Source organism: Onychostoma macrolepis, chromosome 10 (genome assembly GCF_012432095.1).
Source record: "Onychostoma macrolepis isolate SWU-2019 chromosome 10, ASM1243209v1, whole genome shotgun sequence".
In the NCBI taxonomy this organism is placed as follows: domain Eukaryota; kingdom Metazoa; phylum Chordata; class Actinopteri; order Cypriniformes; family Cyprinidae; genus Onychostoma; species Onychostoma macrolepis.
In genome coordinates this window covers 12756167-12770894 of record NC_081164.1, presented here as the reverse complement: position 1 = coordinate 12770894, position 14728 = coordinate 12756167, and the positions used below count along the sequence as shown (strand labels likewise).

Here is a 14728-nt window from a genome sequence, read left to right as displayed (position 1 = left end):
GTATTATGTAGAGTAGAGTATTATGAGAGAGGACTGAGCGAGCGTGATTACCTGCAATCTGGTACAGCATTCATTCTTCAGCTCAATCCCATATTCGCAATAAAACAGTTTCAATGTCTGCTGAGGAAAGAGATGTCTTTGTCATACATCCTTTCATCTGCTAAGGGGGATTTCTGATGACAGCCCTGCTAAGTGCATTTGTTGGCTGCTTCTTACAAGCTGTTGTTGAAAGTAAAAATAACTTCACTGTTTACAACCCCGTTTCAGTTTCTTTCAATATAAAAGTCATTACTGCTGACTCATAACAAACAGTCACTTAGTGTCAATAGAATCCACTGCTATTTGCACTTACTGTAAATAGCATCCATCGCTATTTGCACTTAGTGCAAACAGCATCTAATTGCTATTTACACTTAGTGTAAGCCTCAGTTGCTATTTACACTTAGTGCAAATAGCTGCTTCCAATTTTTAAATAGAAGTTATCTTTATAACAAACTGCATATTGGAAGTCTAAACAAGTATTTTCTCACTTTAAAAAAAAAAAACTCTTAAAAAAACACATTTTGTGACACATATAAAATTATAGTGGATTTGGGTGTCCGCCATGTCACTTACTGTGAGAAATACCACAAGCGGACTAGCGGAGTGTTATCACTAGAATATCACTCACCCAATCGGATTCGAGGACAAGAAAGAACTGTTAAAGTGCCCCTATTATGCCTTTTCGACCATTACCTTTCACACAGTATCTGTATGTGAACATAAACTATCTGCAAAGTTGTGAAGCTTTATAAATAAAGTTATTGTCTATCGGAAAAAAAAATAATAATAAAAAAAGAGTCGGCTCGCAATCGCCTAAACTAGTCTCAGGAATTCGAATCTTATTCAGTTACGGCTGTACGTCACAAAGTAATAAATTTGCATAATGTCCGCCCACTTTCTCACGATCAACTTGCCTGTCCACAAACATAGTAAAATGTCCGTGTGATTAACATCATGTCGAGAAGATGCTGTATCCTACCTACGAGTAAATTTGTTTTATCTCATCTCATAATTACCACAAACACTTACCACTGAGAAATGTCCTGCTCCTGCTCTTGTTGATCAGCCACTTCAACCGTTTCATCATACCATTTTTCCTATATATTGACAATTCTCCCGTCATTCCATTATGGCAATGGGCGTTTCGTTTTCTTAAAATAAAGTGTGACCTAATAAATAAAACTAAGAAAAAGAGCACAATATCTAAGAGTCCAAGAAAGAAGAAAGACTTGTCGTTATAAAGAACATGTAAGAGTAGTCACAGAAAGACGAGCAATCACTTTGAGGAGCTACAGAGTTCAAAAACAGAGTAAATGTGCACCAGTCAACCATATCAAGAGCTCTTCATTACAGCTTTATGGAAGGATGCCACAAAAGAAACCACTCAAAAAGAGTCCTGTGGAAACATGTCTGTAGTTTGCTACTATAGTGACCCAGGTGCAATGTGGGTAGTCATACTCGCAAGAAAATATATTTTCTGACTGACATGATTTTTTTCCTTCACTTAAATAAGGACCCTTTAATTTGATATTATACAGTGCACTCCAAAAGTATTGGAACAGTAAAGACAAAATTGCTCTTGGCTGTGGAGTCAAGACATTTGCAAATATGATTAAAAGATGAATATGAGACAAAACTATAGAATGTCACATTTTATTATTAGCCGTTTCAACACATACATGTTTTACCAAATAAAAAGAACAGCACTTTTAGAGTTCATCCCACTCATTGATGTGAGCATAAGTATTGGGACAGCTGAACATAAGGCAGATATAAAAGATTAAAAGCTATTATTTAGTTGCAGATCCCTTGCACACAATCACAGCAGTGAGTCTGTGACCCATAGACATCACCAGACTCTTGGTCTCATCCTTTGAAATGCTTTTCCCAGCCTTTAATGCAACCAATTCCAATTGTTGCTTATTTTGGGGAGTTTTTGCCTTTACTCTCCTCTTCAGCTGGTGAAATTCATGTTCAATCGGATTTAAATCTGGAGACTGACTTGGGCAATCTAAGACTTTCCATTTCTTTGCCCTTATAAATTCTTTGACTGAACTGGCAGTGTGTTTTGGGTCATTGTCCTGATGCAATATGAAGCACTTCCCAATGAATCTGGTGGCATGTTCTTGAATATTGGTAGACAAGATGGTTTTGTACTCTTCCAAATTCATTCTGCTACTGTCATCATACATTAAGTCATCAGTAAAGTTGAGAGGGCCTGTTCCAGAGGCAGCCATGCATGCCCATGCCACGACACCACCTCCACCATGCTTTACAGATGAGGCTGTATGCTTGGGAGCATTTGCAGTTCCCTTTTTTCTCCACATTTTTGCTTTCCCATCACTTAGATAAAGGTTCATCTTCGTCTCATCGGTCCATAAACACAGTTCCAAAACTCTTCTGGCTCACCTTTGTGCTTTTTTGCAAACTCTAATCTTGCCTTTCTATTTCCGGTGCTGGTCAGAGGTTTGCATCTTGCTGTGTAGCATCTGTAATTCTTTGTCAGATTGTCAGAGCATCACCCCAGCTTTCTGGAAGTTGTTGGTGATTTTACAGACACGTCTTTTAGGGTTCATTTTCACAGCTTTTATGATTTGTCTGTCATCAACTACTGTTGTTTTCTCAGCCGATCAGGTAGTTGTTGGTTGCTGGTGTCGCTGGTGGTTTCCAATCTCTTGATTTCTCTGTGCCCTTTGTTTTTGCTATAGCTCTAATTGACTTCCTCTTTTCTTTTAGCATCCAAATTGCTTGCTTTTCTCTCAAAGTCAGCTCCCTCATCTTCATCCTGGTTTGTGTGTGTCATCATCGAATGCAAGATTCAGAATGCATAAGTAATGGATATAACTGATACAACACATTGCCTGCTTTTAATATCTGAAGAATTAATGCAGCAGGACACAGCTGACCACTTAGAAAGACCTGTGAGCAGGGGCGTAGTTTGTGGGGGATGGGGGTAGGTAACCCCCATTAACCAAAACTAGCAAGTACAACCCCCCCCCCCCCCTAATATTTATACCACGGTTAATGGAAACCCAGGATCAGGCTATTTATTAATTATTTGAATCACGTCTTCGGCGCTTTTATAAGCGCTAACCTCACGTGCGAACTGAACAGAGCACTTATCAGCACAACCTGACTGAAGCGCAGTTATTTTAACTGTGCACGGGCAGCGTGCGAATCACCCTATACTCCGTGCACGTTCACCAGCTTGCTCGAGAAGATTTGCGCGAGCTATTCCTATCCCGAAGCTGATGGTAAAATATGCAATCTATTTGAATTCTATTGAGAAACTGCCACTTTAAAATGCTATGGAGAAAGACGAACATTATCTAAAAAGACTGATGAAAAGAGGTGAAAACATAAGGTGAAAGCACCAGCACTGACATAATATTAAAATATTTTTAAACTACCCATGACCACCTTTACCATAATTTATCACGTTTTACTGTAGGCTTATTTATTGTGCTAAATTTTTTCCAGCTTGTAGAATTTATAATAGATAATCTGTTAAGGGAATAGATTTTTCCCTATAGATTTATATTACAACTGTGGCATGTTGTAGCCATTGTTTCTAAAGGCTGTTGTTTCTCATAAAAAATTCAATATAGATTAATAAAATTAAAAAAAAAAAAAAAAGTAATTATTGGCCTGGTAATGATTAATAGGCTAGCCTTATTATAACAAATCCTACAGTTAAGAACTATGGTACTTTTTCATAAGAGCAAGTACAAGTCAGAATCGAGAGCCAATGGGTTCCAATGATGAGTGATGGAAAAACCTGGCCTTCAGATATTCCAACGATGGCATAGATTAAATCATTAAGAGCCTGATGAACTGTTAAGGAGTAAAAAATAAACAAAATCAATATAAGAAAATGTTAAGTTAGATTGACTTCCCATGGCGTGTTGAATTAGAACATTCTGTCAAACTATAGCCTAAGTGTCTAAATAATATAAAATACATTATATATCCTATATAAACAAGTAATTGTGTGTGTGGTGGATAGCACAAAAGACCATTACAAAAATAAAACATTTAAGCAAACAAACAAATAAATAAACCTTAAGAGGAAGCATGACCCGGGGTCCACTTCAACGACCCCCCGCCCCCGCCCCATGTTCAAACCAAAACTACGCCCTTGCCTGTGAGGCAACTGTTCCAATACTTATGCTCACATTAGACAGAGGGATGAAACTCTAAAAGTGCTGATCTTCTGAGCTGGTAAAACATCTATGTGTTGAATCACCCAATAATAAAATGTGACATTCTGTAGTTCTGTCTCATATTCATCTTTCAATCATATTTGTAAATGTCTTGACTCCACAGCCAACAGAGCAATTTTGTCTATACTGTTCCAATACTTTTGGAGGGCACTGTATATTTGTGTGTGTGTGTGTGTGTGCCATAAATAGGCAAGCAATTATTAATCATTTAAATATGTTTACCTTCAGATTCCTGGGAAAAACAGTCTCACCCTTTCATGCAGAAAGAATATGGGAAATGGGAACTATACCTCTCTCCAAAAGTGGATAAATCTCCTGTCATCAAGCACCTGACCAAATTCAAGGTACTAAATACATCACACCACCTCACGGCATCATAATATTTGTATTGTATGATGCAGTTTATATGAATATAAACATCTAAAGTGCATCTCAAAAGATATGGGCTGGTCATTACTGGAATTTGAAAGTTGTTCTATGGGCCACAGTTTTCCTCTTCACAACTTGTGAGGTATCATTTGGATTAGTGAAAGGTTGTGTGTCTCTTCAACCTGATTAGGAGCTGTTAGCCGCTCTGCTAAAGCAGAATGGGATCTTGGCTCTCTCTGTCCCAGAAGACCGACGGTCATTGGCAGGTCTGGGTGGCATTTGTGGGGCAAAGCTGCTTGACTTGGCTCTTAGGGTTAATCTGGGGTTGATGGGAAGAGGGAGCAGATGGGAACATTGAGTGCCCAACAAGTTCCCATTTGCCAGAGTTGGCGGGGGTACACATGTCCAGCACAGTTTGCCGCAGTGCCATGTTATGGGTTTTGAAGCACCCTGACTCCGCCGGATACCGGAGGTTGAGCGGATCACATTAGTGCTGCTACAGCTGAGCTCAGATCAACTACAGTTCATTTTCATTTCAGGCCTTTTGGGTTTGTTTGGAAGACAGTTATTTTAATAGTTACACAATCAGTTATACTATTTGGTCTCTGAGTTAGGGATTGTGCAATATACTGTACTGTAACTGTACCATATCAATTGTCTGATGTTATTATTATTATTTTTAATTTAGCAGTATTGGTTGATATTTTTGTCAACCAATATTTTAATATTGGTAATATTTTCTTTACTTTTTTTTTTTCCGATATTTGATAAACCCAGGTTTCAAGTTTTTTTTGACATATTAAAGTTAAAGTCTTTTAATGAGGGGATTTTAGATATGTTTTTTATCACTCCATAAATCAGAAAATGCTGTCAACAGAAGAAAAATGTAATTTTTTAGGAATAAAATAATAAAAATTTGGTTTTACGATAGTCCTACTGAAGTGAGGGGGAAAACGTGTTCTGAAAAAGGGCCTTAAATGTATGTATTGTATTTTAAATCTACATAAATCGATAGACTACAGCTACTGTCCTGCAGATTTCAGTTCCAACCCTAATCAAACACACCTGAACCAGCTAATCAAGGTATTCAGGGCAGAGCTTGTCCTATTGGGAGATGAGAGGGTCTGTACTTACCATTAGAAAACTTGGATCATTGGCTAACTTGGATCACATGGGTCACCTCAGCCAATCATACAATGGCACTGACATCAGTGGCGGCTTTTACAGTTCTACGACAGTCAGTTACAGTTTATGTTGCTCAGTAAAAATGAGCATGAATTGCTGGTCATTTACTGGTCACTTACTGGTCACTGCAATTTAAAATTTAAGAACAACATGATTGGTCATGCATAACACTGATACTAGTTACTAGCTAATTTGTTGAAATCTTAAAGCCATACAAAGAATACCTTGTTATTTATTAAAATATTTATTATTATTATTATTATTATTATTCATGTCCTTTATTCATTAAAATGCATTATATCAACATAAGTCATATGGTCACATAATAGTCATTACAATTCAAGTCTATTTAAGGTAAAAAAAAAAAAAAAAAAAAAATGATATTTTTAGACATTACACAATATTACACAACATATATTATTAAATAGTAATGTGGCACGTATTTGCAGGTAATAATGCTGTAAATGAGTCCTACCTATTATGACACTATATAGTTCCCAACAAAAGTATTTTTTAGTGTAGAACTTATTAGTGATTAGTGAACAGGTTGTCGATTCATTAAATTATATGCTATTTATTGATATAAATGATATGAAATGATAAGACTCTCTGCCATTTACATCCATTCCAAAAAAAACGGCCTCTAGTCTGGTCTTTTTCCCTGCTTACCGCCAAAGCCGCAGCGTTAACATTAGCCATTATGCTTTTTTGGCTAAAGGTTGCTGGCTTGCTGTCCAGTGGCTTTGGTTCAGGGCTGCTTGATAATTACAGACAGGTGTGTTGGAGCAGGGTTGGAACTGAAGTCTGCGGGACTGCTCTCCAGGAGCAGGGTTGGAGATCCCTGGACCTCAGAAACAAAGTGTAATAAACGCTTAAATGTGTATTTCGGATCATTTCTTTCCATTAGTCTGAAAGTAGACATGTTTTGGAAGCAAAATCTCAAAATTGACTAGTGCATGAGAAAATAATAATAATAATAATAATAATAATAATAATGGTTTTACCTGTAGTGTCTCTCCTTAAGATCCACTTTTCAATGGTCTTTTTCAAAATTGATATAATTGTCCTTTATGCTTAATTTATATTCCTGTATTCCGTGAACTTATGTCATAAATCATTTACTTTAAGGGTGATTTTCATGTTACAACTGTGAGTCCTGCTTCCCGCAATTTTCTTCTCCTTACTGGGGTAAAGTGTACTGAGATTTTGTGTCCTTTTCATTTTTTTATTTATCTTTTTTATCATTTTTTATTTATTTAGGCTGAAATTAAAGGGTTGAGAAACGCTTTAATTTTACCCATTATTGAGAAGAGAAAATGAGAGGTGAGTGAGTCTTGGAGCAAGTGATTGAGAGCGGAAGAGAAGTCCATTTATGTCCATAAAAGCGGTCCGTGGCAGAATTTTCTCTTTTTCACTGGGTGTTAGGTGGACAGATGGAGTCCTGGGTCTGTGTGGAGGTTTCTATAAGGTAATTGGCTGTCATACACAGCTTCTTTAAGCCTGCAGAGGGGATCCAGGGAGAGATTTTAATGGGGGGTGAGTGGCCAGGTTTAACATATGGAAACTGGGGCGGCTGAACTTCAGCCAGGAGTGCACTTTTCTCTCTCTTGCCCTTCCTTCCTTTAGAATATCCTGTTGGAGTCTCTGATTAAATTGTATCTCTCTCACTCCAGTCATTTTTTCTCCCCTACCTCAAATTCTCCTTCAGGCATGCTGGAGGTGTGTAATCTGTGTGTATTGGCCTCTTTTCAAACCTTCTTTATATAAAATAATCAGCTGGTTTTGAGCAGAAAGCATGAACAACTTATTTTGACTGAACATGGAAAATTATCTCAAGTAATTCTAAAATAATAATATAGCTCTTTTTATTTGTTATTTTTTACAATACTACTATTTTATTATTTTTGTATTATTATTTTTTATTTATGTGTGTACTTTATGGTTCAAAAGGTTTTTTTTTTTTTTTTTTTATAACTTTCTGTTATAAAAGAATTCGAATGTATCACAGTTTCCACAGACATCTTAAGCAACACAATTGTTTTCAGCATTGATTATAATAAGAAAAGATTCTTGCACTAAATCAGTATATTAGAATTATTTCTGAAGGGTCATATGACACTGAAGACTGAACTAATGATACTGAAAATTCAGCTTTGCCATCATATGAATAAGCATCGTTTTACAACATTTTAAAATACATTCAAATAGAAAACTGTTTTAAACTATAATAATATTAAAGAATATTGATTTGATACTGATTTATTGTATTGTTGATTAAAATAAATGCAGCCTTAGAGAGCATAAAATATATGACTGCAAATTTAAATTTAAATATATATTGTTTATATTTTACTTTGATTACTTGGTATATAAATATGAAGGTATATAGATAATTATGTACCCCTGAAAATTTACTGACCCAAAAATTTTAAACAAGGTATATACTGTACATGCACTCTTAAAAATAAAGGTGCTTCACGATGCCATAGAAGAACCTTTTTGTCTAAATAGTTCCATAAAGAACCTTTACATCTGAAGAACCTTTCTGTTTCACAAAAGGTTCTTTGTGGTGAAAGAAGGTTTTTCAGATTATAAAAAGGTAAGAAATAGATGGTTCTTTAAAGAACCTTTGACTGAATGGTTCTTTGTGGAAACAAAAATGGTTCTTCTATGGCATTGTGAAGAACCTTTTGAAGCACCTTCATTTTTGAGAGTGTATATACACTGAAACATAGAAAAATATTCACGCTTAAAGGGTTACCCCACCCCAAAATGAAAATTTCGTCATTAATCACTTCGTCTTCGGAACACAATTTAAGATATTTTGGATGAAAACCGGGAGGCTTGTGACTGTCCCATTGACTGCCAAGTAATTAACACTATCAAGGCCCAGAAAAGTATGAAAGACATCGCCAAAATAGTCCATCTGCCATCAGTGGTTCAATCTGAATGTTATGAATCGATGAGAATACTTTTTATATGCGTCTCCTCCAAGTCACCATATCGCCATTTTGGAGAATATCCACATTACACAAACTGCGTACGCTGTTCTGTGTCAGCTGCCGCAGTTTGTGTCCAGCGGATATTCTCTAACATGGCACTACGGTGACTTGGAGGAGATGCAGAGGAGACGAATTGTTGAATAAAGTCATAATTTATATTTAATTTGCATACAAAAAGTATTCTCATCGCTTCATAACATTCAGATTGAACCACTGATGGTAGATGGACTATTTTGGCGATGTCTTTCAAGCTTTTACGGGTTTGGAACGACATAGGGGTAAGTGATTAATGACAAAATTTTCATTTTGGGGTGAAGTAACCCTTTAATATATTTAATTTCTAGTAAATTCACAAGTAATTACAAAGAAACAGCAAGTAACACTTGTTGTAACGTACAGATAAATGTGAAATTTTAAAGTAGGAAAACTTAAATAATAATTTCTTCTAAAATGTACTCTTATAAACTTTGTTGTATTTACATTAATACTTTTTACAGTGTATATACAGTGTGAAATTATAATTTTGTCCTTTTATGATTTTCAGTATTTTTTTTTCTTTGGAGTTGAACTAATATTTCATTTGATATTTATTTGATATTTAAATTAGTAGGTATAAATGGTATATAGCAGTTATATAGATAATTATTTAACCTTTAGGCTAATTTATAGAAACACCTCCTACTTTCTGATGCACAATAGGAAAAAAGACTGTGATTACTCATTAATTAATTTTAGCATCTCAATGACAATCAGTGCATGAGTGTATCGATCAGTAGACCTGATTTAGTGTAAAACTCTAAGCATATGATAAGAGAATGGCCAGGATTTGTCAGTGTTATTTCACACATGCGTTGTCAGGTGCATGCACGTGCTCTCAATGTTTCATGAGATTCCCTTTCATCGTCCCGATAATCAATGTTACCTAATGCATTTCCCACAAACGGCCTTCTGCTGGGTGCCAAATGAATTTGAAACCTGCTGTAAGCGATAGTTAAAATCAACTCAAGCTTCTTCTTTTTTTTTATCGCCGGGACCAACAAGCCTGAACCTCATTTATTCAGGCATGAATATTTCAGCACCCTGTGTAGTGATATTGCATTTTAAAAACACTGGGAACATTAGATGCTCAAAGACTTTTAGCAGCCGAAGGTGATCAATACAGATTCCCGGGTGGCTCAGAGATCTCCAAGCAAGCTCTCCTGCAAGGCCATGTTTAATTCTCTATGTGGGTACATTCTTTTTGTTGTGCTTCTGTTTGTTGAGAGATACCTCAGTGACTCCAGACAGCTGGTTCAGGGGTATAGCCGTCGTCTCAAGGGAAATCAAAACACTGTTAACTGGAGTCTGAAGGAAGTGAGGAGAAAGGAGAGTTTTCTAGGGGTTTCTTCTTGCTAAAAGTGTGTGGGAAGAGATATAGCGTCTGTGTGTGTGTGTGTGTGTGTGTGTGTGTGTGTGTGTGTGCGCATGAAGTGAGAAAAGTCTAAGCAACTTAAACCCTCCATATTTCTCTGTCTACACACAGAAATTTCCAGATGTTTACTCAGGAGCCCTATTAACACTTCAGGTCTTTTTCTTATTGATTGTCATGTGAGATTTGAGGCTGGACTCAGGCGGAGAGTGTTATGACAGATCAGAGGGAGGACGCTTTGATAGGAATGAAATATAATTAAAGGTCTGATGTCACTTTGAAGATGAAATGTGCCTAGGTGAACTTTACTCTTGCGCTAAATGCAGACGAGATTGTTCGTTCACTCTAAATTAAACTCATGCTAATCCATAAATGGTCCTGTCTGGCTCGCTCTATACGGCTGAGAAATGTACTTGCCAGATGCAGCTTCTGTAATTATATAGCACCAACACAAACTCATTCACTCTGTATAAAACTCAACAGTAATATTTTTTCAGTAACTTTGGTCCCGGAAGTACGGTATATTTACCCTATTTTTTCTATATGGATTTTAGGAAACTATTTGCTACAGAATAAACTGGCTCAGTTTGATTGTAGATTGTAGGTTTGATTGAAACCTTTGTTTGAAAATAAATATTTAAATAAACCAGCCTAAAGTGGTTGCTTGTCTTACCTGGTTTCATCTGGTATTGCTTGTCTTCTAGCCTAGCCAAGATGGTTTAGTCAAGTCTTGCTGGTCTTCCAGCTTCACCAAGCTGTTTTAACCGTTCACTACCAGTTCACTATTCTTTTCTTTAATGTTGGTGCATCCCAGAAAAATAGTAATGTCTAGCCTACCATTTAGGTATTAATATGTACACTTCAGGCACTAATATGTACCTTTAAGGTACTAACAGGCGTAAATAGGTACAGAGTAAAATAAGGTACAAAAGTGTACCTATTGAAAAGGTACCATCCCAGTGACCGTTTTTCTAACTTCTTTTCTGAGAATGTCCTAAAAGCCCCTTTGCCTTAGATATTAATGTCATTAGTGACATTATTTTCTTCCAGAACTCTACTGGTGAACTCTGTTCCTCTTGCTTTTCACAGTCACACTCTAAGTCACTCTCCAAGTCATCTCTCTCTCTATCTTTTCTGTCATTCTTTCTCAAAGTCACAGTGTTACTTCTGCTGTCAGAAAAGCAATGGTATGTTCTTAGCTTGGTAATAGTCTGTGCAAAGCCGAGCAGAGCGGTTTAAGGATGTTTCGTCCCGCCCAATGTCTCTCCAGAGCGTCTATCGATCTGTGACAATCTCCAAGCTGCCCCCCGAGAGATTGAAAGCAATGATGGACCTTCTTAAAGTGCTTTGTTTTCTTCTGCTCTTCTCCTCCCCTCTGTCAGCTCTCATCACCAAACACCTGTCCACCTGGTGTTTGTGTGTGTGTGTGTGTGTGTGTGTGTGTGTGTTTGTGTGTGTGTGTGTCTGTGTCTGTGTCTGTGTCTGTGTCTGTGTGCGCGGGCACATTTTTGTGACACATGAGGACATAAATTTGTATAATGGCAAGGGTATGACATAGGTATTACAAGGAGAAGGTGACTTTTCAGGACATTACCCCATGTCCCCACTTTTCAAAACGCTTATAAATCACACAGAGTGGAGTGTATTGAAAATCTGAAATAGCACAAAGTTTCCTGTAAGGGGTAGAGTTAGGTGTAGGGTTGGTGTAGGACAATAGCACATACAGTTTGTACAGTATAAAAACCATTACGCCTATGGGATATCCCCACTTTTCACAAAAACAAACGTGTGTGTGTGTTTGTATGAGTTTTTACTGAATCAGGTAGGCTTATGAAGAGAGGTGGGTTTAGAAAAGAGCATTGGAGGGGGAAGGGATTTTTAATCATTTTAATCAAATGTGGCATGGTTATGACAAAGAGCTGTTTGTAGAATCTAGATGAAAAGCTCTCAATATTTCCTTTTTAATAAATGGTGCTTTTAAACCATGGCAACAACTAGCAGCGCACAGGAACCCCAATGGAATTGCATGGAAAATATATTTTGTATAATATACAGCATTCAAGCTTTTAAAATGTATAAATGTGTGCATATAAATGCATATTAATTCAGAAGTTTGAGGTCCGAAACGTTATTTTTGAAGAAAGTCTCTTCTTCTCGCCAATGCTGTGTTCATTTGATCAAAAATACATTAAAAACAGTGAAATATTTTGATGAATTTTCCTACAAAAATCGTTCTAAAATGCTAATGTAACGGGGTGAACGAGACGTGAGACGTGCAGATCGATTCTTTATTCCAAGACGAGGTCAAAAATACAGGCATGGTCAAAACATCAGTAAACAGATATGTTGAGGGCAAGACTAAGAGTAATCCTAGGGCAAGCGCCGGTCTGTGATTGGCGAACAGTATCCAGAGGGCTTGAGAAGAGGGGTAGTCCAATAACATAAGCAATAATCCAAACGAGGTACAAACAGAGTCCGAGACGAGGGTTAATCCAAGATACACAGGCAGGAATAAGGGAACAGGAAACAAGGCAACACGAAATGACAAGACTAACTAGAACAGGAGACTAGACTCAGTAAAGCAGCAATCACTTGGTGAGTGATAAACGCAGAACAATACTGGAGATTAAACAGAAACACAGAATGGCTCTGTAAGGCAGCTAACACTAGGGGAGTGCTAAACGCTAGAACAATACTCTGTGATCTGACTGAGGAAGTCCAAGGCTTAAGTAAAGCGTGTGATGGGAATCAGCTGTGTGATCAGTGCAATGAGCTGTGTGTATGTCATCAGTGCAATGGATGATGGGAATTGTAGTCTGAGGGTGACGTGCAACAGTTAGTGTAGTGCAAGATAGAGGTCTGCACGGGACTGTTTTTTTAAGTCCTGCCCGCGCCTGCGAGGTTATATCCCGTGCTTTGAATAATTTTCTTCCCGACCCGACCGTTCCCGCTAAATTTAGATCTCGTTTCCAGAATCACACATTTAAATTTCCTCTACTGAAAGAAAGACAGATAGGCTAACAAATAAAAGTGTAGTCTGCACAAAATTGTATTTGTTATTTTATTCGTCATCAAGAGTCTTTTATTGACAGCAAAATGTTAAACATGTTAAACAACGTTTAACATTTTGCTGCCAACACAGTAGGAAAAAAAAAGTGTCACAGAGAAAATAAAAATGTACAAAAATTGTATTCCTTATTTTTATTCGTCTTGTCAGGATACAATTCGTTTAACCTTTACAACACAATAGGAACAAGTGTCGCAGAGAAAAAAAAAATGTAGGTTGTACAAAAATGGCCTTTTATAATTTTATTGGTCTTGTCAAAATACTAAATTCGTTTAACATCTTGCTGTAAACACAGTAGCTAGCCTAGGAAAAGTGTCGCGGAAGAAAAATAAATAAATTCGACATGTGTCATTTAAAATTATAGGCTAAGCAAAATATAAACAAAACCAGTTGAGCGCTCTTCAAGGACAGCGCATCCACACTTTGCTCCATCTTTATTCTGCTCTGTGACTCATGGACAACCTGACTGTTCTGTCTGCGGGCCGTATATTCACTGGTAGGCTACAGCCTGCTCTGAGCATCGTTATGCACATGCTGCACACCGACACTCGCAAATAAAACGAAGCACTGTTTCATGCGTGCAGCGCGTGCATAACAGTCGCATGCAGGCTGTACCGGTGCTTGAATAAAGCGCAGATATGTTGTTCTGAAAAGACGTCGGGAACGGGATATTGCTAGACCGCCCGCTCCCGTTCAAATTGCACCAGAGCTACCGACCGCAACCGCGTTTTATTCGGGAATTTAATCCTGCATCGCAAGAAATCTGGTCGGGTCCCGTGGGACAGCCGCGGGAATGCAGACCTCTAGTGCAAGAGTCAATGTGGTGAGCGAGTGACCTCTGGTGGTGAGTGAACCGGTGAGTTCATAGACCGAATTCGTGACAGCTAATTTGCTGCTCAAGAAACATTTATTCTTATTTTCAATGAGCTGCTTAATATCTTGTGAAAACCATTTTTTAAGGATTCTTTGATTTAATAGAAAGTTTTAAAAAAAACTGCATTTATTTTAAATAGAAATATTTTGTAACATTTTAAATGTCACTTTTGATCAGTATAATGTTTTCTGAATAATGGTTTAATTTCTTTCCAAAAAAAAAAAAAAATTGGCTTGATCCCAAACTTTTGAACGGCCGTGTAATAAAAATATATATATTTTATTTTTATTAGTGCTGGGCAACGATTGATTGAAATTAATTTAACACGTGTAATGTTTAAAATATGTGTACATGTGTGTAAGGCCTACTGTGTATATTTAGTATGTATGTATATATAAAGACACACATATACAGTATATATTTAGACAATATTTACATGTATATATTTATATTCATATAATTTATATTATATATCATCAGTATATTAAAGGTGGGGTAAGTTATTTCTGGTAGCCAATGTTGATATTTTAAATCACCAAAACAAACACGTCCCTACCC

At 37.0% G+C, this 14728-nt stretch overlaps 1 protein-coding gene across 1 annotated transcript in view; it reads left to right on the top strand.

Moving 5' to 3' along the window:
- The window catches only part of gbe1a (glucan (1,4-alpha-), branching enzyme 1a), a 154599-nt gene that overhangs the window by 24979 nt on the left and 114892 nt on the right, over positions 1–14728 (top strand). The window contains exon 3 of the mRNA XM_058790245.1: positions 4494–4609. Coding sequence (XP_058646228.1) covers positions 4494–4609 — 116 coding nt within the window. The remainder of the gene's footprint in view (positions 1–4493; positions 4610–14728) is intronic.